Consider the following 21,633-nt stretch of genomic DNA (forward strand, 5'->3'; position numbering starts at 1 on the left):
GTCGTCAAAAGAACAAATAATCCAATTAAAAAGATGGAATATAGACCTAAACAGAGAACTCTCAACAGAGGAATCTAAAATGGCTGAAAGACACTTAAGAAAATGTTCAACATCCTTAGTCATCAGAGAAATGTAAATCAAAACAACTCTGAGATTCCATCTTTCACCTGTAAAAATTGCCAAGATCAAAAACACTGATGACACCTTATGTTGGAGAGGTTTTGGGGTAAAGGGAACACTTCTGCATTGCTGGTGGGAATGCAAGCTGGTACAGCCTCTTTGGATGTCAGTGTGGTGATTTCTCAGAAAATTAGGAAACAACCTTCATCAAGATCCAGTAATACCATGCTTGGGTATATGTCCAAGGGATGCTCAATTGTACCAGAAGGGCATGTGCTCAACTATGTTCATAGCAACATTGTTTGCCATAGCCAGAACATGGAAACAACCTAAATGCCCCTCGACTGAGGAATAGATAAGGTAAATGTAGTACATTTATGCAACGGAGTACTACACAGCAGAAAAAAATAATGACATCCTGAATTTTGTAGGAAAATGGATAGATCTAGAAAACATCATTTTGAGTGAGGTAACCCAGACACAGAAAAACAATTGTCATATTTACTCACTCATAAGTGGTTTTTTTAAAACATAAATCAGAGAAAACCAGCCCACAAAGCACAATCCCAGAGAACCTAGACAACAATGAAGACCCTAAAAGAGACATACATAAATCTAATCTACATGGATAGTAGAAAAAGACAAGATCTCCTGAGTAAATAGGGAGCATGGGGACCTTGGGAGAGGGTTGAAGGGGAGGGGAGAGTCAGAGAGTGGAGCAGAGAAAAATGTAGAGCTCAATAAAAATCAATAAAAATTTGTATAGGGAAAAAAAATGAAATAATGAAACAGTGTTCCTTAAAAATTTACCAGAAGTGTTATCATTAGTAATCAGCAGATTTTATTTATAAAACAATTTATTGGTTCATTTTCACTAAGACAAATATATCATCTATTAACAAGGGTGTGTGTGTGTGTGTGTGTGAGAGAGAGAGAGAGAGAGAGAGCGAGCGTGTGTGTGTGTGTGTGTGTGTGTGTGTCTGTATGTGTCTTTCTCTGTGTGCATGTCTGTGTCTGTAGTACCAGAGATCCAACCTTGGGTCTTTGTGTCTCTAAGGCATAGGTAAGTCCTACCAGATTCTCTGATAATGCCACTATTCAGTTTTATGGAAATAATTAATCATATTCAATAGTTTATAGACCAAATAGAAATAGTTTGTACTTTCTGTTCCTTTCCCCATTATTTTAAGTGCCTAAAAAATTAATATAAATTCCAAGAAGGAGAGAAGCTGTTTAATGATAATGTAAATGAAACTATATAGATTTTTCCAAAACCATGATTATGATTTTGATTTATAGTTATGAAAATTTTCCTTGTCATGTGATCTGGGAAATAAAATAAGTAGTAGCCGCTATGTCGATATTGAGGATGGTAGCTAGATTACTCTAATTTACTGTACTTGATACTTTCTAGAAAGTTTGGTTTTGTTTTGGTAGCATAGTCTAGTTTCTAATTCCTGGCAATCGTCGCTCCAAGTGCAGAGATTACAGGTGTGAGACACCAAGGGAAGAAAGTTCTTTCAAAGTATTTTCAGATGATTTTTTTTTCTCTGCAGTTTCCTCCTTCATCCTAGAGTTGTTGATTACATCTCCTGCAAATTCCCACTAAAGAACTGTTTCCTATTTTAACAAAACTCCAAACAAAAAGAAACCCTATTCTGCCATTTCCGGTTTAGGGAAACTTGAAACTTCTCTCCAGCCCTCCTCCACATCGCGCAGCCTTTCAGAACACACTGAATTCCTGCGACTAAGGTTAAAAAAATCGCTTACTTCATTTAGGCGTCTTAAAATACACAAAGCTTTGATAATGTGGGTTTAAAAAATTTAAACTAGTGTCCGGATTCAACACAAAGCTAGCTTTCAGCTGTGTTATTTGCATACATTTCTCAGCAGGAAGTAACACGCAAAACTTCTGGTGTCCAAGGGAAAGGGTCCTTTATTCTAACCCGAGTGCAATTCAGAGATCCTTCCCCCCCTCCCCCTTATTCCCCCCCCTCGCCCCCTTCCAGGAGAGGGAATAGTCAAAAAGAATTGTTTCAACAGATCTCGCGGTGCTGTTCGAGATCCTGTGTTTTAAAAAAACAATTTAGAAATGATGCAAATGAGCCTGAGCCTTCCGGGGTTTGGGGCTGGGACTGCAGTGCTGGAAGCTCATTGAAAGCAGCCACTGGTGGAGGCGGGGCTCTGGCCAGTTCCCCTTCGACCTACCCCCACCCTCCTCTTCCAACCTCTGTTTGGCCCCTTGCTCTGTTCCAGTCGTTGCTGCAGCTGTTTCTCTACCCTCTTCAAGACTCCAGCGACCGACCTCAAGCTCTTGTTTCCAGGATGGTGATCCGTGTATATATTGCATCTTCTTCTGGCTCTACGGCGGTAAGGAGAGTGGGAGCCCACCTTTGTTGTTTTCCAACACACTAGTCCTTCTCTGCCCCAGAACCGTTAAATTGCAGAAGTTACACTGGAAGCTTCTCCTTCGAAGACGCAAGCATCGCCTACTACACCCTCCCCCCCATCTTTCCTTTCTTCCTTTGTTGCGTCGATTTCATTTTTTTTCGTGGAGTTAGCTTTGTTCGCCTTGAGACATTAGTACCATATTTCGTTTCTAAAAGAAAAATAAAAAAGAAAGGAAGAAAACTACTGAGTTTAGGTAGATGGGAGGAGATAACTGCTTTATGGATTTCAAGGTTAGGTGAAGTCAAGTGAAATAAAAAACAGTGCCTTTCAGGCTTTCAAGAGTGAGGCATTTAACAAATATGCCCTAAGTACCGAGTTCAGAGGAAGTGCTGTTTCTGTAAAGGATGGAGGCACTGATGGGAAGGGACTGGAAGACTCCTGAGTACTCAGATTATTGTGAAATCACTGTAATGACATTATTTTGAGAGCATGTAGACAGGGCATATAACACTAAAGCAAAAAAAGAAAACAGAAAGTCAGGAACAGTGATATAAATGGTTTCTTCTTCTTCTTCTTCTTCTTCTTCTTCTTCTTCTTCTTCTTCTTCTTCTTCTTCTTCTTCTTCTTCTTCTTCTTTCTTTTGGTGTGGGTGGGCGTTTTTATTTAATGTAGTGTAAGACATGTTGCCCATATTGGCTCTTATTTTGACTTTCTCTTTTCCTTCAAAAAATTTTTAAAAACCACTACTTGAAGAGACTGGATAAAGAACACGTGGCAACTGAGTTGCTGCCTCTTCCTAGGATATGATTTTCTTCATCGATTCATCTGCCAGCTGTTAACTTAGAATACCAGTTTTTAGAATATCTGAGGAGGATTGGGTAAACTGAGGTGAAAGCTGAATACATACTCCTGGTAAATGAAAGAGCCTCTGTTCTGTTCTTGCAATCCCAGGAGGAAAAAAAAGGGCCAGCAGTGGCCAGAGCAGATGTGTGGGCTCTGGAATTGGAATGTAGAAACCTTCTCTAGCTTTAGAGTGGTGGAGATCCCAGGTTGTTGGGTTGTTTATCTTTACATTTAAAAGGATTTGGAATAGAACTGACGGTTACATGAAATCAGCAGAACCTTGAACCTTGAACTTTGTCTCTTGCCAATATGTGTGGGTGCGCATAGACTGTACGTTAGCATGTAAGAAAACTTACCCTGAGAGTTATCGAACATTTTGTTTGAAAAAACAGAAATGTTTGTTATTTCCTTGGGACCCCATTTTAGAAGCCTCTTGGCCTCCATAGATAACATTCTGATATTTCAAAGTAAAGCATGCGTGACTGAATATTAATCTATTATAATAACTGCATTTTCAAGAACCACTTTAATGCCTTTGGTTAATCCTTATTAGGTTGAACCTCTCAAACATGTAGGTTTTTTTTTGAATGTGGTGATTTGCAGTTTCAACACTACTGTTTGTTCTTTGCTTTCTTTCTCTTCGATTTCTCTTCCAGAAGTAAACTCAAGGAGAAGCTGCTTTAAGAATTTCATCAACTACTAGAGTTACACCCTCTTTCTTTCTTAAGACTTCAATTTCTAAGTGCCCAAGAAGAGATTAAGACTTTTATTAGATGATTTACATGATGGATATTCATGGTATTTGTGTTTAGTTTCTATTGTTTTTTTTCATGGATTTTAAGGACTTGTCCATTCTTTCACAATTTTTATTTTTATGAAAATGCCCATTTTCTATTTCATGGTGCCAAAATAAATGATTTCTTCATTATAATCTTGCATTTTTTTAAAAAAAAACCTAAAATAGTATGAAGAGAGCGTCTTTGAGGAGCCCTTCTTTATGTGAGTGGGGTGCTGGTTATTTATTGGAGAAAGGAAATTTCTTTTATGATAGCAAAACTTTCCTTTAACATAGCAAAAACATTGTCATTTAAACAAATTCTTTAGAAATTTGAAGGCAGATGTCCTGATGGAATCTAAAAATATTGAAAAGATACATTTCTATGAGTTTTTATGTGACTGATGAGTGTTTGAAGTTTCTTGGCTTTGACTTAATGATTTGTATTGAATGTTTTGCCTGCATATGCACATACTATATGCATGCCTGGTGCTCAAGGAGACCAGAAGAGGGTGTTGGATCTCATGGAATTGGAGTTACAGATGTTTTTGAGCCAAAATGTGGATGCTGGGAACTGAACCCAAGTCCTCTGCAAGAGCAACACTTGTTCTCTTGACTGATGAGTCATCTCTCCAGCCCCAAAGCAGTTTTCATATTTTTCTTGAATACTATAAAAATCAGCAATATTATGTGGCTAATTGTTCTGCTACTAATCTAGAACAGTAATAATAAACAATGTTATAGCCCAAAACTTCCTGTATTTCTCATCTTAGCTGAAAAAACAACTTAAAAAATGTATCCTCGTCTCTGCTCCCATACACAGGAGTAGCACTTGCTTCTCAAGGTTAGAAATAAAATCAAATGTGTTAGACTTTGCAGTGAATTCTTTGGCTGGTTTGTTTGTTTTCAGGACAGTGTTTCTCTGTGTAGCCCTAGCTGTCCTAGAACTCACTCGGTAGGTCAGGCTGACCTTGAGCTCAGCAATCAGCCTTCCTTTCCCTCCCAAGTGCTGGGATTAAAGACATATGCCAGCACTACCCGGTTGCAGTGGATTCTTGGTAGTTACTACAGTAAGGACAGCGGATAGGAATGCTTAAGTTGTTTTAGGCACTACCTTACATTTTCTTGATAATAATCTCATGATTATGTTTCTTTCAGGAAAGGAAATGCAGACATGGAGAGGTTAAACAACTTCCCTAATGTCACATAGCTACTAAAGCCATAGAGTTTTAACGCAGTGAAAGCTGCTTAAATTTAAGCTTGTGTGTAACCATAAAGAAATGCATGCTGACAATGATAGAACGCAGTTAGTAGGCATGAGGACAAAAATTTGAACATGACCTTAGATGTTAGGAGAATGAATAAGTCCTGCAGGTTGAGAAGAAGTGCCTGGGCATGCCCATATGTGGGAATAGCAAAATGGGGAGCTAGGGTAGGGGAGGGATGCTGTGTCTGTAAGTGAATTTAAGTAAGTGGGGTATGTGGCTTCTTTCACTCAAGGCTACGAAAGTGGAGAAGACATAGGCACATTTTGGGAATCCTAATATTTTTTAGGTGAAGCTCTGACAGACAATTCAGGCCTTCATTTTATTTCTCTTGGTGGAGGCATCTAGCAAGAATGTAGCTTCCAGTTGTCAACATCAAGTGAATTCTGCATGTTCACGTTTTATTTCTTATCACTTCCTAGTTGAACTTAACAACTGTTCTTAATATTATTTTTGAAACAGAGACTCATCACCTAGGCCAGGTGAGACTCAAACTCATGATCCTCCTACCTCAGCCGCCTAAGTGCCATGACTACTGTAGGTTTGTGCCACGACATCTGACTTTCTACCCCTTCCTTCGTTTAAAATTGTTTATGCCCGTTATTGGTATGATGTCATGTAGCAGCATATGTATACTACATATCTAGAAGAAAATGAAATATTAAACTCCATGTCTAAATAACTTAATAAGTTGCAGTAGCTTTTAACTAAAACCAACACTGACCTTTGGTTGGAATTGTTAGAATGATGAGACAAGGTTTTGTTGACTTAGGAGAATTTTCCACTTAACTCTTTCTCCAAGATTCTTATTTGAGTTCCATTTTATGTCCTCTATGCATTCTGTGTGTGTTGGCATAGACACTTAATGGTTATGGTATCTAGGTGGTTGCTGAGGATCTCATTTAGGGGATAGCGTATGCAATGATTCTCTCTCTCTCTCTCTCTCTCTCTCTCTCTCTCTCTCTCTCTCTCTCTCTCTCTCATTTCTCTTATAACTACTGAAATGGAGCTAGTTTTAGGGTGGATTCTATGGCGGTGCTAACTCACAAGTAATAAAGAGACGTGAATAAACCGAGCACTCTTGGTCACCCAATCACAGCTCACTAGTCATAGTATTTTCTTCACTTGTAATAGGCATGTAGAGCAGCAAGCCACTGTTCTTTGTCATGTGGTTCTTAAGTAATCTTTTTCTTAGGTCACAGGTTTTTTTTTTTTTTTTGCTGTTTTATCTTTGTATATATAAATTGAGCACTGACTTGAAATATGTTTTGGTGCATGCCATAGCTGTCAAGCTTTGTTGAAGTGGTGTTTATTTAAAACGATTCATAAACTAATTAGAAGGTCAAAATCAGAAACCATCAAATGAATAGGCATGCTTTTTGGAAACCCCAAGCAACAAGGAAGGGTGATTTTCAAGTGTCGAATTCAAAGACTGAATGTAGATCCGTACCTTCAATTTGGTACCTAATACTTGAAAGCTAATTTCTCTAAAACCATAGTAAAGCCGTTGGAATAACTCAGTCCAAATTAAAATAGCTTAGCAAACATTTTCCCATCCAAGTACTAACCAGGCCCTATCCTGCTTAGCTTCCAAGATCAGATGAAATTGGACGTGTTCAGGGTTGTGTGGCCTTACACAGGAAACTATCTCAGTGGTGGTGGCTCTTGTGCAATTGAAAATGTTTGGAAGTCTAACAGTCTATGGCACAATGTGTTATGAAAGTTAAGTAAGACTCATAACTTTGTAGATGAAAACAATAATGGGAATTTATCTTTAGCATAAAGATTTATTCTGTTGAGGAAGAATAATAACCTTAAGATCAACCCTTCTCTTAAAATGGCCTGTGTTAAAGACTAGACATGGTCAGGCTGAATGTTCTTCTTTTTTGTGGCTATTCTCAAGTATCTTTTTCTAAAACATGTATTGCCCAATAAACTATGTATCTTTAAAATATATATTTATCCTTCGAGAAGTTCGTATATGCATGCAATGTATTTTGATCATATTCGTTTCCTCCCACTCAGCTCCTTCTAGTTCTCACGCCCAACTCCTCCCAACTTCTTGTCGTCCTTTTTATATTGCCTATCAAGTACAGCTTGCATTGCTCTTATGTAAATGGGTGTGGACCGTCCACTGGACTGTGGTAAACCTACTGGGCACCATGCCTTTAAAGGAAATTCTCTGCCAGCAGCCAACTGTCAGGAGCGACTCAGGTAGGGGGAGGGGCGCACGAGCTCCTCTGCCATCCATGTTAGAATATTGATTGGCTTGAACTTGTTCAGGCAACCGCAGCTCCTGACAATTCTGTGTCTTTATGGAATACATTTTGTCTTAACGGAATTACCAAGGATTAATATCATATTGTGTTTTATTGGCAAAATTAAATAGATTAGAGGGGATCTGTGACTGTCTGTCGAAATGTTGGCCTTCAATTCTACCTTGAGACCTACCTAGAGACCTTTTAAAATTACAAATTAATTACTTCCCTCAATCTAGACCAAGATGAAACAAACATTCTTTGAGACAGAAAGGGCAACTCTTTTATGGCGACTGCTTTTGTTAGCATGGGAGACAAAGGTGACATTTAACACTTGACCGGGCCAGAGAAGTTGAAAACAAAGGCATTGTTTTCTAGCCTGATGATATACCTTTTGATGTATGTTTTTTTGAAAGGTTGTAGACTTGTAGAGCGAAATAAAAAATTCAAATAAAAGGTTAAGAATACCACAGCAAATTCAGACGCTGTAGATTTAAAGTGTTTAGCACTGTTGGAGTTTTGTTTTCCTTGTGCTACCTTTTTGTTAGCATGGCTGTTCAAGATTTGGCTGCAGGAGTGGTAAAAACTGGCATGGGTTCTTTCTGCGTTGTGCACGCCAGGCACTGTGCCTATTGCTTTTCATACATTCTTGCATCTAATTTAACTCTTAAAGTAACTGTGAGGTGTTATTATTAGACTGGTTTATGTGACTTTCACTGAGATTCAAGAGAGATATTAGCTATATATTAATCAAGACCGAAGAGCTAGAAATGGCAGAGCTGGGATTACAACAAATACAGGATGTTGCCTTCAGAACCCCCAGAATTGTTATTTACATAGGCTCCATGTGTAGATAGTACATAGAAATTTTAATTTATGATTAGAAATACAATTAATTTCAAGTCCAGCTTGATCTACAGAGTGAATTCAAGGGCTACTCAGAGAAATCCGGTCTCAAAAAACAAGTAACCATTTAAGTAGGGAGAGTGGGATATCTCAGTGGGTCAAAGTTGTAATGCTGTCTATGTTGATGACCTGACTTTGATTTGTAGAATTCCCAGAGAGATGGAAGGAGACACCCAACTCCTGAAAGTTGCCCTTCTAACACTCACTGTGAGGTACCTGCATTCATACAAACATATCATATACATGCACATGTGCACATATGATAGAAAAATACTCGGAAGATCCTCTTACTAGGTAAATGTGTTCTCATCTATGAACCTTGCTTGAGAATGAGATGGGACGGAGGCAGGCAACTAAGAGAGAGGCCAGCACTTGGATTTTTTTTTACAACGCTATATGCATGCCTGCCTACACACATAGGCTCCACCAGGGGTGTAGGTTAAGTAGTCTTTACCCCTTTTTGTAGGGGCTTGTGCTGCATATTGAACTGTTGTAAATAGGAGCGGCAGGGTTGCGTCCCCGTCACCCGGCCGCCCGCATGGCTTTACCTGAAATAATTACACGGAAACTGTATTCTTTTAATTACTTCCTGGCCCATTAGTTCCAGCCTCTTATTGGCTAGCTCTTACATATTGATCTAACCCATTTCTAATATTCTGTGTAGCACCACGAGCTGGCTTACCAGGAAAGATCTTAACCTGCGTCTGTCTGGAGTGGGAGAATCATGGCGACTCCTTGACTCGGCTTCTTTCTCCCTGCATTCTGTCTGTTTACTCCACCCACCTAAGGGCTGGCCTATAAATGGGCCAAGGCAGTTTCTTTATTAAATGAAAATAACTCCTCCATCATTGAACTTCTAGGACTTTGATTCTCATTTTTAAAACTATCCCTTTTGCTTAGCATGGTTGTGCAAATCAATAATCATAGCAACTCGGGAAGTTTGATGTACAAGAATAGTAAGTGCGAGGCCAGACTAGGCTCCATGTTCAGACCCTGTGTCAAAAAAGAAAAAAAGGATAAAAGAAAAATGAAGGAAACAAAACATACCAGCCCAACTCCCAAATACAGGAACAACCACAGAAACATGTATTTTATGAATATAAACTAGCATGGGAAAAAAGAGATGTAGGTTTTTATGAGTCTGTGAGTAAATTTGAAAGCAGTGCTGTTAGGATTTATAAACTCTGGCTTTGGATTCTCGTCTTTGAATTATATTCTTCGGTTTAGCTCTTCTGGAAATAAGAATCTATCGCAGAGTTGGGTTGGAGCCAAACTTTTATGCTTGGGAGATTTCCAACAATGAGTCAAGACTAATTAAACTTCACTTTTTAAGCGCCAGACAGTATCCATCTCAGGTAACAGCTATTGCATGAGACACGTTGGTCTGTGTATTTCACCATTGCCTTTCATGCAGCTGCTTTGTCACAAGTGTGGCAGAGTTCTTATTATTAAAATTGTAACTGTATGGAGTTAATCAAGTCATACGGTTTTGGAAACCGTTATCTCTGGTATAACATTTGAAAGTTGATTTAGAAGGAAAACTTGAGTAGGTAATTACTTATTGTTAAAAATGAGGAACTACGTTGCTTTAATTTCTAGTGCAGGTAATTAGTCAGCTGTAGTTGAGAGTACTATGTAAAGAGACTCATGGTCCAGCTTGGTGGGGGAACGCTGTCCTAGATGGGTGGAGTTGGGCTATATATCCCTAGCACTCTATAAAAAAAGTCACGAAAATAATTTTAAGAGCTGTCTTGCTGTCTGTCATGGAGCACTTAAACATACCTCACACAGAACTTTATATGAAGTTTGTCATTTAATTCTCTAACAACTAAGTGAAATCAGTATTCAAATCTCTTTTTTTTTGAGATAAAGTTTCACAGGGTGGCCTAGTGTGGGCCCATAATTTGCCTTTTTCTATCTTTACCACCCTTATTGCAGAGATGACAGTCCTGTCTGACGCCAGGGTCTAGTGTCCCCATTTTTATTTGAGGTCACGGTCTTGCCCTAATTGCCCTGGTATTCACTATAAGATGAAACTGGCCTTGAATTTACAAAGGTCTCTTAGCCTCTGTTTTTCACATGCTAGGATTAAAAGCATGCACCATGATGCCTGGCCCCCAACCTTAAGATGCAAAAACAGGCTAAGAAAGTTAACAAGGTCACAGAACTAGGAAACCACCTCCTAGATTTGTCTGATCTGAAACCATTGGCGTTAACCTGTATGCTAATCTCCCTACAGATTTGATATTTAATATTACTGTATTTTTGAATATGTCGCTATGCTATTTCCTTTTGCTTATCTTGGAAGAATCATGAAAATATCTCATAACTAATTGGCATACAGTAGTATCAGGAACAGTTAATTCTAAGGGTATCTATTATGTCAAGTAGGGAATTTAGGATTTTTTTCTTTTCTAATTCTTTTTTTTTGGCTTTTGAAAAATAGTTTTTATTGAGCTATATATTTTTCTTTGCTCCCCTCCCTTCCTTTACCCTCTCCTTCTACCTTCTCCCATGGTCCCCATGTTTCCAATTTACTCAGGAGATCTTATCTTTTTCTACTTTCCATGTAGATTAGATCCATGTATGTCTCTATTGGAGTCCTCATTGTTGTCTAGGTTCTCGGGGATTGTGAATTGTAGGCTGGTTTTTCTTTGGTTTATGTCTAGAAGCCACTTATGAGTAAGTACATATGATATTTGTCTTTCTGGGTCTGGGTTACCTCACTCAAAATGATGTTTTCTGGATCTATCCATTTTCCTGCAAAATTCAAGATGTTGTTTTTCTGCTGTGTAGTACTCCATTGTGTAAATGTACTACATTTTCCTTATCCATTCTTCGGTCGAGGAGCATTTAGGTTGTTTCCATGTTCTGGCTATGACAAACAATGTTGCTATGAACATAGTTGAGCACATGTCCTTGTAGTATGATTGAGCATCCTTTGGGTATATACCCAAAAGTGGTGTTGCTGGCTCTTGATGTAGGTTGTTTCCTAATTTTCTGAGAAATCACCACACTGATATCCAAAAAGGCTGTACCAGTTTGCACTCCCACCAGCAACGCAGAAGTGTTCCCTTTACCTCACATCCTCTCTAGCATAAGTTGTCATCAGTGTTTTTGATCTTGGCCATTCTTATCGGTATAATATGGAAGGGAACTTAGAAATCTTCAGAGCAGAAAAAGCCATGATCTCTCAAGACTGATCTTGATCAGGTAGAAAACAAAATGCGTACTTTAGGTCAGTATAAGAAAATCACCTTGTATAAGCTATCCTAACAACAATAAGATGAAGCAAATTGGTCTGAGAATGGATTTTGAGGGTGAGCTATATTATTGTTTATTTGGTATGAGTAGGCCACTGAATGTTTCTTTGACTGTTATCCTCGCACCCTGAATATGGGTAATGTGAAATGAAGGGAGCCATGGAAGAAAGCTGCTATAAGCATTAGAAGGAATCATTACTGAAAATTATTGAAACTGACCTCATTATTGCAGAAACTTACATATAGGTGGCCTTGTGGTGTTAGCTAAGAATTTTGAATTTCTTAAGACAGATAGTTGAGATGAAGCTTTTCTAGTGAGTTTCTACTTCAAAATGAAGAATAAAGAGATTAAAATTAAAAATTCTAAGTGAGTTTCTGAAGGCTGGGGGAGGAAAGTTGTTGCAGGTGTAAGTTTACCACATCATAAGACAAACTCTTGCTAAGTTTTTTTTTCTTTGTCAACTCTTCTTTTTTTGTTGATTTTTATTGAGCTCTACATTTTTCTGTGCTCCCCTCCCTGCCTTTCCCTTCCCCTTCAATCGTCTCCCAAGGTCTCCATGCTCCCAATTTACTCAGGAGATCTTGTCTTTTTCTACTTCCCGTGTAGATTAGATTCATGTATGTTTCTCTTAGGGTCCGCATTGTTGTCTAGGTTCTCTGGGATTGTTATTTGTGGTCTGGTTTTCTTTGATTTATGTTTAAAAACCACCTTTGAGTGAGTACGTATGATATTTGTCTTTCTGTGTCTGCGTTACCTCTCTCAAAATGATGTTTTCTAGCTCCATCCATTTTCCTGCAAAATTCAAGCTGTCGTTATTTTTTTCTGCTGTGTAGTACTCCATTGTGTAAATATACCACATTTTCCTTATCCATTCTTTGGTCAAGGGGCATTTAGGTTGTTTCCAGGTTCTGGCTATGATGAAAAATGCTGCTATGAACATAGCTGAACACATGTCCTTGCGGCACGATTGAGCATCCTTTGGACATATACCCAAAAAGTGGCGTTACTGGGTCTTGAGAAAGGTTGTTTCCTAATTTTTTGAGAAATCGCCACACTGACATCCAAAGGGATTGTACAAGCTTGCACTCCCACCAGCAATCCTTGCTTAATTTTTTTTTTTTTTTTTTGGTTTTTCGAGACAGGGTTTCTCTGTGGTTTTGGAGCCTGTCCTGGAACTAGCTCTTGTAGACCAGGCTGGTCTGGAAGTCACAGAAATCCGCCTGCCTCTGCCTCCTGAGTGCTGGGTTAAAGGCATGCGCCACCACCGCCTGGCTTTCCTTGCTTAATTTTTAAGGGAGTAATAAGCAGTGTGACAAGACCCACAATAAGGTCAAACACTTTTGAATTTCTGGGTCATTATTTTTAAGAGGATGTTGAAAGACATGTATGAAAAGAATATGATGAAACTGAGATAAAATATCTAGTTATTATTTAGGCAGATAAGGGATTTGATTTAATTTTGAAGTTGAAGTTAAAGAATGGATTTTATTTAGTATGTTTTGCAAATACTGTTTATATTTATATTTCACTTTTTTAAAAAAATATTTATTTATTTATTTATTTATTATGTATACAATATTCTTTCTGTGTGTATGCCTGAAGGCCAGAAGAAGGCACCAGACCTCATTATAGATGGTTGTGAGCCACCATGTGGTTGCTGGGAATTGAATTCAGGACCTTTGGAAGAGCAGGCAATGCTCTTAACCGCTGAGCCATCTCTCCAGCCCCTATATTTTACTGTTTTATATTGTATTATCCTGTTACATTTATAATATATGGGGAGTTTATATTTACTGCTATGTATTATATTATACTGTTATATGTTTATACTATATGAGGAGTTTAAGAGAAAGATGTGTATTACATTGAGAATTTAATCTGACACAACCAGAAAACTCTGAACACCAAACTTCATATGTCAAGGGATCCTAACTTTACCCAAATGCCAGAGTCTCCACGAGAAAGGCCTACCCTGCCAGCCACATAGCATGTATCTACTTTAAAGTCAGTGTGTCTACATTTTATGAAAAACAAAAATAACACAAGCTTGTCTAAATAATAATTTATGCATAGATGTTCAAGTAGATTTAGTATACATCAATATATAATAACTTTTGAAAATCATTAACTTACAGAGGTAGATAGATGTTCCCCATGGTTAGGCATGATGTCTTAAGAGTTTTACTTTAAGATTAATTTAAGCATGATTGTTCATGCTATATTACTTTACAGTACAGAGAAAACATCTAAAGAGCAGCTATTGAAAAATGAGATACTACATCATGTAAAAGCACAACCTGAGAGATCCATGAAAAATAAGCAAAATTGGCCTCTTTGGGTTCTTCAAACATGGATGGATCTGAAAATAATTAGGAGTAAAAATTCTTAGATGATCTCTTAACATGTAAAGAAAGTACTGCTACTGACCTACACTTGAGAAAAGGATCACCATTTTATTTCTTTTTATTTTCTGCATATGTGTGTGTTTTACCTGCATGTATGTCTGTGTGTAGCATGTGCACGCAGTGCCCACAGAGATCAGAAGAGGACAATGGATCCTCTGTAACTGGGGTCACACATGGATGTGAATTATTGGGTGCTGGAAATCAAAATGGGTCGTCTGTAAGAGCAAAAAGCACTCTTAACCAGTGAGCCATCTCTTGCTCCACAAGGACTACCATTTGGCATCACCAGGTTTCTTTGAAATATTTGAAGTAAGAATGTTAAGCTTTTTTGGTTGTTTTTGTTTTTGTTTTATGACAGAGTTTCCTGCCACCCCCAGGCTGGCTTTTCTAGGTAACTGAGGCTGAGGGTGACCTTGAACCAATGATCTTTGAAAGTGCTCAGATTACAATATATGCACAATCGTGAATGGCATGTATGTGTGAGTCATTTATGTGAAAGTATATAATACAAAGACAGTTGGGATATTCTTTTTTAAAGATTTATTTATTTATTATGTATACAGTGTTTTGCCTGCATGTATGCCTGCAGGCCAAAAGAGAGCACTAAATCTCCTTACAGATGGTTGGGAACCACCGTGTGGTTGCTGGGAATTGCACTCAGGACCCCAAAACGCAGCCAGTGCTCTTAACCGCTGAGCGATCTCTCCAGCAGTTGGGATAGGGATATTCTATATGATAACTTTAAATGTGTTTTTCTAAAAATTTTCTCGTTATAGGAACTCCTTCTGTCTTAATAACTATTTTAAACCCCAGAAGGAAGAGTAGAATAGATTTTGAGGCTAGGTCAAGTGTTTTCATTTCTTAACTTTGAATTGATGTCGGTTGAGTGTTAGAAGTAGTTTGTAGGGCCCTACTTGAGAACTATTGTAAAATGCAACAGAGGCTTGAATAATAATTTATTTACTTTTTCTACTTCTTACTACCCAGAATATAATTAGAATGGAGTAGGATTCTACATATTTGCTGATGCATCAACAGACGGCATGTTGCAATTCAAATGCGGCAGGCTACCAGTTGGAAATTTGTGGTTGGTGTTCAGAAACGTATGATTGGAGTGGGACAAAGATGGCGTCTAGAAAGTTAATAGCGCAGGAGTCATTGACAGGGTGTTCTCTGAAACTATGTGAAGGAAGGAACTAAGAGGAAGGAATTGCAAAATGAGATGAGGATACAGCCTTGCTGAAAATGTACACACAGGAAGTGGTGAAAGGCACAGAAAAGAGAGAGATTCATTAAGAAAGAGGAGAGAGGACTGGATTGGAAGCTAGGACAGAGGCCAGTGTTCAGGGAGCTTAGGCATTGTTCGGTAGTGCCATACAAGAATTGTGAAAATTCAGCCAGGCGGTGGTGGCGCACGCCTTTAATCCCAGCACTCGGGAGGCAGAGGCATTCCGGGACAGGCACCAAAGCTACAGAGAAACCCTGTCTCGAAAAATCAAAAAAAAAAAAAAAAAAAAAAAAGAATTGTGAAAATTCATAAAATGCCATTGAATTCAAAAGTAGGAAATTATTAGTGATTTTGGGCATAGTAGTTTCAGTGGCATGCTGAAAGCAATGACCTGCTTGCAAGGACTAAGGACTAGAATCCACAAAGAAGGAGAGACAGATATTGTCCAGTTTTTGATTGGTGTGATAAAAAGAAAGGCTCTCACTACGTGAGGAACATGTCAGCTAGGGACGAAGCTATCGAGATGGATGTACAATGAGACCCTTTCTCAAGTAATAACAACAACGAACCATTATCCTTACTAATTTAAGTTCCCAGTAAAGTGTGCATTGACCATGAAGAGAGTGATTTTATTTTTACTGGCCAGTTTTAAATTGCTCTTGTAAGAGAATAAGCAGGAAAGTCACGGCTCTTACATAAGTATGAATGGCTGGACAATTTCCACTGCCCTTACTTGCCAAACCAATTAACAAAATTGGCTCTTTAGAAAATAATAGTTTTCTGGCAGTGCTTGCCTAGTATGTGCAAGGGCCTGGATTTCATCCTAAGCCCTGAAAATAAAAATAAATAAATAAATAAATCCTTGTGGATGTTTGTGTTTTGCACTGGAAATGATTTGGGAGTTCTAAGAGTGCAGTTCATGTAATGTTTCTTTCAGAAACTTGAATTGTTTATACTTAGTTTCATTACCAATGTTAATGGAAGCTCCCCAAGGCTGCAGGTTGGGTGATCAGTAAGCAGATGTTTCTGTAACCTTCAGATTTGGGGGCTGGCTTGGAATCTTGTGCACGGAATTCAAAGAAGATAAAGAGATAAATGCAATTCTTTGAGATTCCATATAAACAAAACTGTTAGAGTCTAGATCTGAGCGTTTGTAGAGCCTTGGCTCTCTACTTGTACATGGAACTTTCCTGACAGCCTGTGGATGTCGGCATAGTCATATAAACAGTTGAGAGACCCGAATAAAGAACCTTGTTAAAGACTGGACATTTTGAATAGATTAGTTAGGCCATGTTCTGGCAATTCTCAGTCTATGATTTGTGCTGTGAACTCTTTTCCTTCCATGCTCTAATTCACACATTCATTAAGAAGCATTTATACCAGTCGCTGGAGTAGATTATGTTCCTTAGTTCTCAAGGACAAGACAGAACCTGGAATAAGTGTCTCTCAGATCCTTGAGTGACTAAGAATGGGAAACTATGGGGATTGTCCTTTGAGAGGACTAAGTTATGTGCTTTGGAAATGAGAATATATGAAGTGTTCAGAGTCCAACATCTGTTTGGGGCGTCTCTGCCAGTATATTGACAAACTCTCACAGAAGTCCGTGTCTTTAACAGATGTTCAGATACCTTTTTTGGTCTACTTTCCATTCATGTCTTTGTGAATAGTTATTTTAAAACGATAATTTATTATTTCAGCTGAACTTTTACCCTGTTTTTTTTGTCATTTCCTTGGAAAGGTGTGGGAATTAGACTCTAAGTACAATGTTCTATTTCGGTTTCTTTCTGTACTTGAACATGCAGCAGAGGCATGATTAAGGTCAGTTCTGATTAAGGGAAAATGTAGCTGTGATGACAAGCTGAAAGATTTGTGGGTTTTCTGCCCAACTATTTCTGTCAGTTGTTTTGGAATTTCAGGGAAAAACACTAAGACATTCTTTTATTATTGGGCAAATCCTATTCAGGCTTATTTCGATTCCCTTCACCTTGGGATCAACCTGGCTGGGGTATATATACTTATTCCTTACAGAAACTTGAGCTGGCTCCCTTAACTACTTATGAAAGCCTAGCTACAATAGGTTAGTCTCATCCTTCCCGCTCTCCCTGGCTCTTTCCTTTGCTTTTCTAAAGCTTATGGGATTCTCAAATATTTGGTTGAGGTTTAATTCAGGTTTCGCACAACTGTTTGCCTCATTATTTATATCCCTGCTAAATTGGATAAGAGTTATATCCTGTGCTAGAATTTCCAACATAAGGGCGGGTTGTTCAGTATGTTGGTCTTTGGCCAACTATATGACCAAAAAAAAAGTAATCTTTGTGCTGAAATAGTATTTTTCTTAAGTTTCCACTAAATAATTCGATAAGTAGACAATTTCTGTCTTTTCAACATAGTTGTAGCTCAGCTCAATACAGTGGTTCCACTCAGAAAGCGTTCTTGCATTCTCCCTGGGAGTCAGTAGCATCTGAAGCCAGTTATTCTCTTGGATAGGTTTTTCTTTTTGAACCAGGGTTGCTCCTTTTAACATAGTATCTCAAATATAAGATTTTTTTTTTGTAATTGTACTGCACTGGTGGACTGAAACAGTGTCGCCTAGGTAGAAGCATCGCCAGTGTCGCTCAGGTAGAAGCATCGCCAGTGTCACACAGGTAGAAGCATCCTGGTGGAAGCAGTTTGTCTTTCCTACTCACTCCTTTGACTATGCCACACGATGTTTTGTATCTACTGGATAAAAATCAGCTTTTACTCGCTTCTGTTCTTAGGACCATCAAATTGAAAACAAGCTATTAAAATCATCTGTCTAGGTGAGGTCATAGGAGGTCGTCCAACCCATCCACATACGGACTGCTTAGGAGCTGGCCCAGAAAGATTCTGATCCATTTTTCTCTTAGTAAACTCTCCTAGGAAGGAAACCTTTTCTCCCCCATGGTAATACACTGGGATCCTACTCTATGGCCCTTCTTTCTCTGGTCTTTAGGGGTACAACACAGAAATCTGGGTGACAGTGAAAGATAGTGTACCCATTCTCTTGTGTGAGAGAGCTCAGATTCTTGAAAGCAAATGTGCCGGAAGTAAAGGATTGTGCTACATGCACACTCACCTGGTAACAGCTGAACAAATAGTTCCCAAGTAGCCACTAAAATAATATGCAGAGCCTTTTTTTTTTAATTTTTGGGAAGAGCCTGGAACTTGTATTTTGAGGAAGTTAAAATAAGCCCCATAATTTTGATTTCTTCCCTTCTGTTCTTCTTTTTCCGGGAAGTGTTCTATGTCTTGCCCATGCCTATCAATTGGTACATTATAATATCATAGCATAAGATGATATTACCACCACCACGTGGTGGTCCTTTCATGAGGCTTGGGACTTACTTGATTTATATAAATTTTAAGATAGATATTTTAAACATTTTAAATTTGTAGATTCCCCAATGCACAAGTACTGGGCATAGTTGAATGGCATTAATAATGAAGAAAATTACAGGAGAAGACTAATTTAAGCCCCAGTGCCATGCCTTTAAAAGGTTCAGTTGCTAGAAAAAGAACTGCTGCAAATTTTTGAACTAAACTGCTTCTGTTGTAGAGAAAAATACCTGCCTTAGGACTTGGAACTCCAGGTGGCGAGTTTTTAAGGTAGTTAAGTGATAATTTCTTAGCAGTCTCTCTTATCAGTTCCTACTCAACTCAGGAGCCCTCAATTGACACTGGGAAAGAAAGGCGCTTAGAGAAGTGCCTTAGGCCCTGTAATGCACATTCCTTGTGAAAATAAAAGACCTTAAACTTGCATCCTGGGGAATGCTGGATTTAAAAAAAAAAAACAGGAGTAACAGTAACTACTTTGAATTTTGGTGAAAGAAGGAGAATTTTCACCACCGTCCCAATAAATTGGTTCAAATTGTTAGCTGAATAAAATGTCTTCCCTCTTTCTAGATAGAAATTGTAGTTCCACCTATATTTCTAGACATTCTAGATATGGTTCATGAGAATTTCAGTTTTTTTGTTTTGTTTGGAAATACTAATATTAGCACAGAAGAGAGGCCTGTTATTCCTTTTGCATTGTAAGTGAGCTAGTCTCTTGAGGGAAGAAATAGTCTCAGTCTCCTCCCTCCCTCCCTCCCTCCCTCCCTCCCTCCCTCCCTCCCTCCCTCCCTCCCTCCCTCCCTCCCTCCCTCCCTTCTTCCCTCTGTCCTTTCTTCTCTCCCTCCCTCTCTATTTTCCCCTTCCTTTATTTCCTGCCCTCGTCCCTTTTCTGACTCTTGCTCTGTTTTTAGTCCTATGGTAGTGAAAGAAAGCACAGTATAAGAGGGTCCAGTGGCACTCCTAGGGACGGGGCAGAGGGAGGAGAATCTCAGGAAGTTTGAAGCCAGCCCGGTTTACATAACTGAATTCCAGTACAGCTGGAGCTACATAGTGAGACTGTCTCAAAAACAAACAATATTTCAAACATTAAAAGAGGACTGGACATGTTCCAGAGTACTTTTGGGGAAGCCCCAAATTCAGTCCCCTCAGTGCTTGAAGGAAAAGTAAGAAAAGAGTGCACAAAGACTTGTGGTCAGTCGAATGTGACATTTGATACAAAGTCTGTGTCCCAAAGAAATTGTACTTCATTCAGGCAAGGCAAATGGCCCCGAGGCGCTTATACAGGACAGCAACCCCAGAAAACAAGATGTTTTGCTGCCTCTGACAGTTTTGTTTCCAAATCTCTGTCTTCTGAGAAGGAATCTTGTGCTATTGGAAATTTGCTATATGGTTTTTCACTGGTGGTCTAGCTAAGTTTTTGCCTGTTTTCTTTCATATCCTCTATTTCTCCTGAGTCTGTTAGCTAGTATTTAATCGCTACAGTATTAAACATCTTTTCTTGAAGAGTATTTTACAGCTCTTTCAGTCACATCTGCAGTAGGTTTCACTCTCTAGACTATCTTTAAATTATCTTTAAAAGTGTGAGTGTCGCCGGGCGGTGGTGGCGCACGCCTTTAATCCCAGCACTCGGGAGGCAGAGGCAGGCGGATCTCTGTGAGTTTGAGACCAGCCTGGTCTACAAGAGCTAGTTCCAGGACTGGCTCCAAAACCGCAGAGAAACCCTGTCTTGAAAAAGCAAAAAAAAAAAAAAAAATAAAAAATAAATAAATAAATAAATAAAAATGTGAGTGTCTCCCATACATATCCCAAATATGGCAACCTAAGATTTCCAAGCTGTGAATGGGTATGTATGTGCATGTTCACATACAAGTAAGGTATCTTGAGTTGGTGAACATATGCTAGACTAAGACTTCTCTGTCTTCTCACAGTACAGAATTTGTTGACTAGCAACTAATTATGAGGTTCAGCAGTTTAATAACATTAGTTTAAATTTGTCAGATAACCTACCTACCTCAGCAATCTGGCTGAGGCAAACACAAGTTCTATTATTTGAATCTTACTTGTTGATATTCATTCCCGTATCTCACAGCACACAGTAAGTCAGTCTATCCATCTGTCTCTGTACACAGGTATGTATGTGTATATGTATTTGTCTATCTGCACATATGTTTGTTTTACAGAGTGACTACAAGTTAAAAATCCCAAGTAGACTTCAAGAGGTTTCAGAAGCAGCCTGATAGAAATGCAAGTAGAGTCTTTGTTGATAAAGAGGGGCTCGTAAATCTTGGGTTTATAAATTTTTAGAGTTGGTAATGTCAGTACCTCGTTCCACTGAGATTAATACTAATTTTTAATTGTTTGAGAGTTTCATACACAAATATAGCATTTTTGCTCCAATATGCACCCCATTCTTTTCTCTGCAATTCCTCCCCTATCTTCCACTGCCACTGTCCCGTAACTTCTCATGCTTTATTTTTTAACCGACTGAATCCACTTAGTGTTGCCTGTGCATGGGGGTAAGACCATCTGCGGGAGCACGAGTAGCCTTTCAGAGGCTACATCCCTGAGAAGTGACTGTCCCCCAGTGACTGTAAATAGATTCTTACCTAGGGGGAGGACTTCATGAGCCCTTTCCATAGCCATGTTGGTATTTGGCTGGTTTGATCTTGTACAGATCTTGTCACAGCCTCTGTGGGTTTATGTGTACCATGGACCTGTTGTTGTGTTCAGGAAATACTATGTTGTTGTAGATGTCCACTACCTCTAGTTCTTACTGCCTTTCAGCTCCCTTTTCTGCAATGATCCCGAGGCTTTATGGAAGGGA

The 21,633-nt window shown here is 38.8% G+C and overlaps 1 protein-coding gene across 1 annotated transcript in view; it reads left to right on the top strand.

Annotated features, from left to right (window-relative positions):
- The first annotated feature begins 2,200 nt into the window (after positions 1-2,200).
- Positions 2,201-21,633, top strand: part of Sh3bgrl (SH3 domain binding glutamate rich protein like) — an 82,161-nt gene continuing 62,728 nt past the window's right edge. The window contains exon 1 of the mRNA XM_057760584.1: positions 2,201-2,490. Coding sequence (XP_057616567.1) covers positions 2,446-2,490 — 45 coding nt within the window. The 5' untranslated portion in view covers positions 2,201-2,445. The remainder of the gene's footprint in view (positions 2,491-21,633) is intronic.

Source organism: Chionomys nivalis, chromosome X (assembly GCF_950005125.1).
Source record: "Chionomys nivalis chromosome X, mChiNiv1.1, whole genome shotgun sequence".
Classification (NCBI taxonomy): Eukaryota; Metazoa; Chordata; class Mammalia; order Rodentia; family Cricetidae; genus Chionomys; species Chionomys nivalis.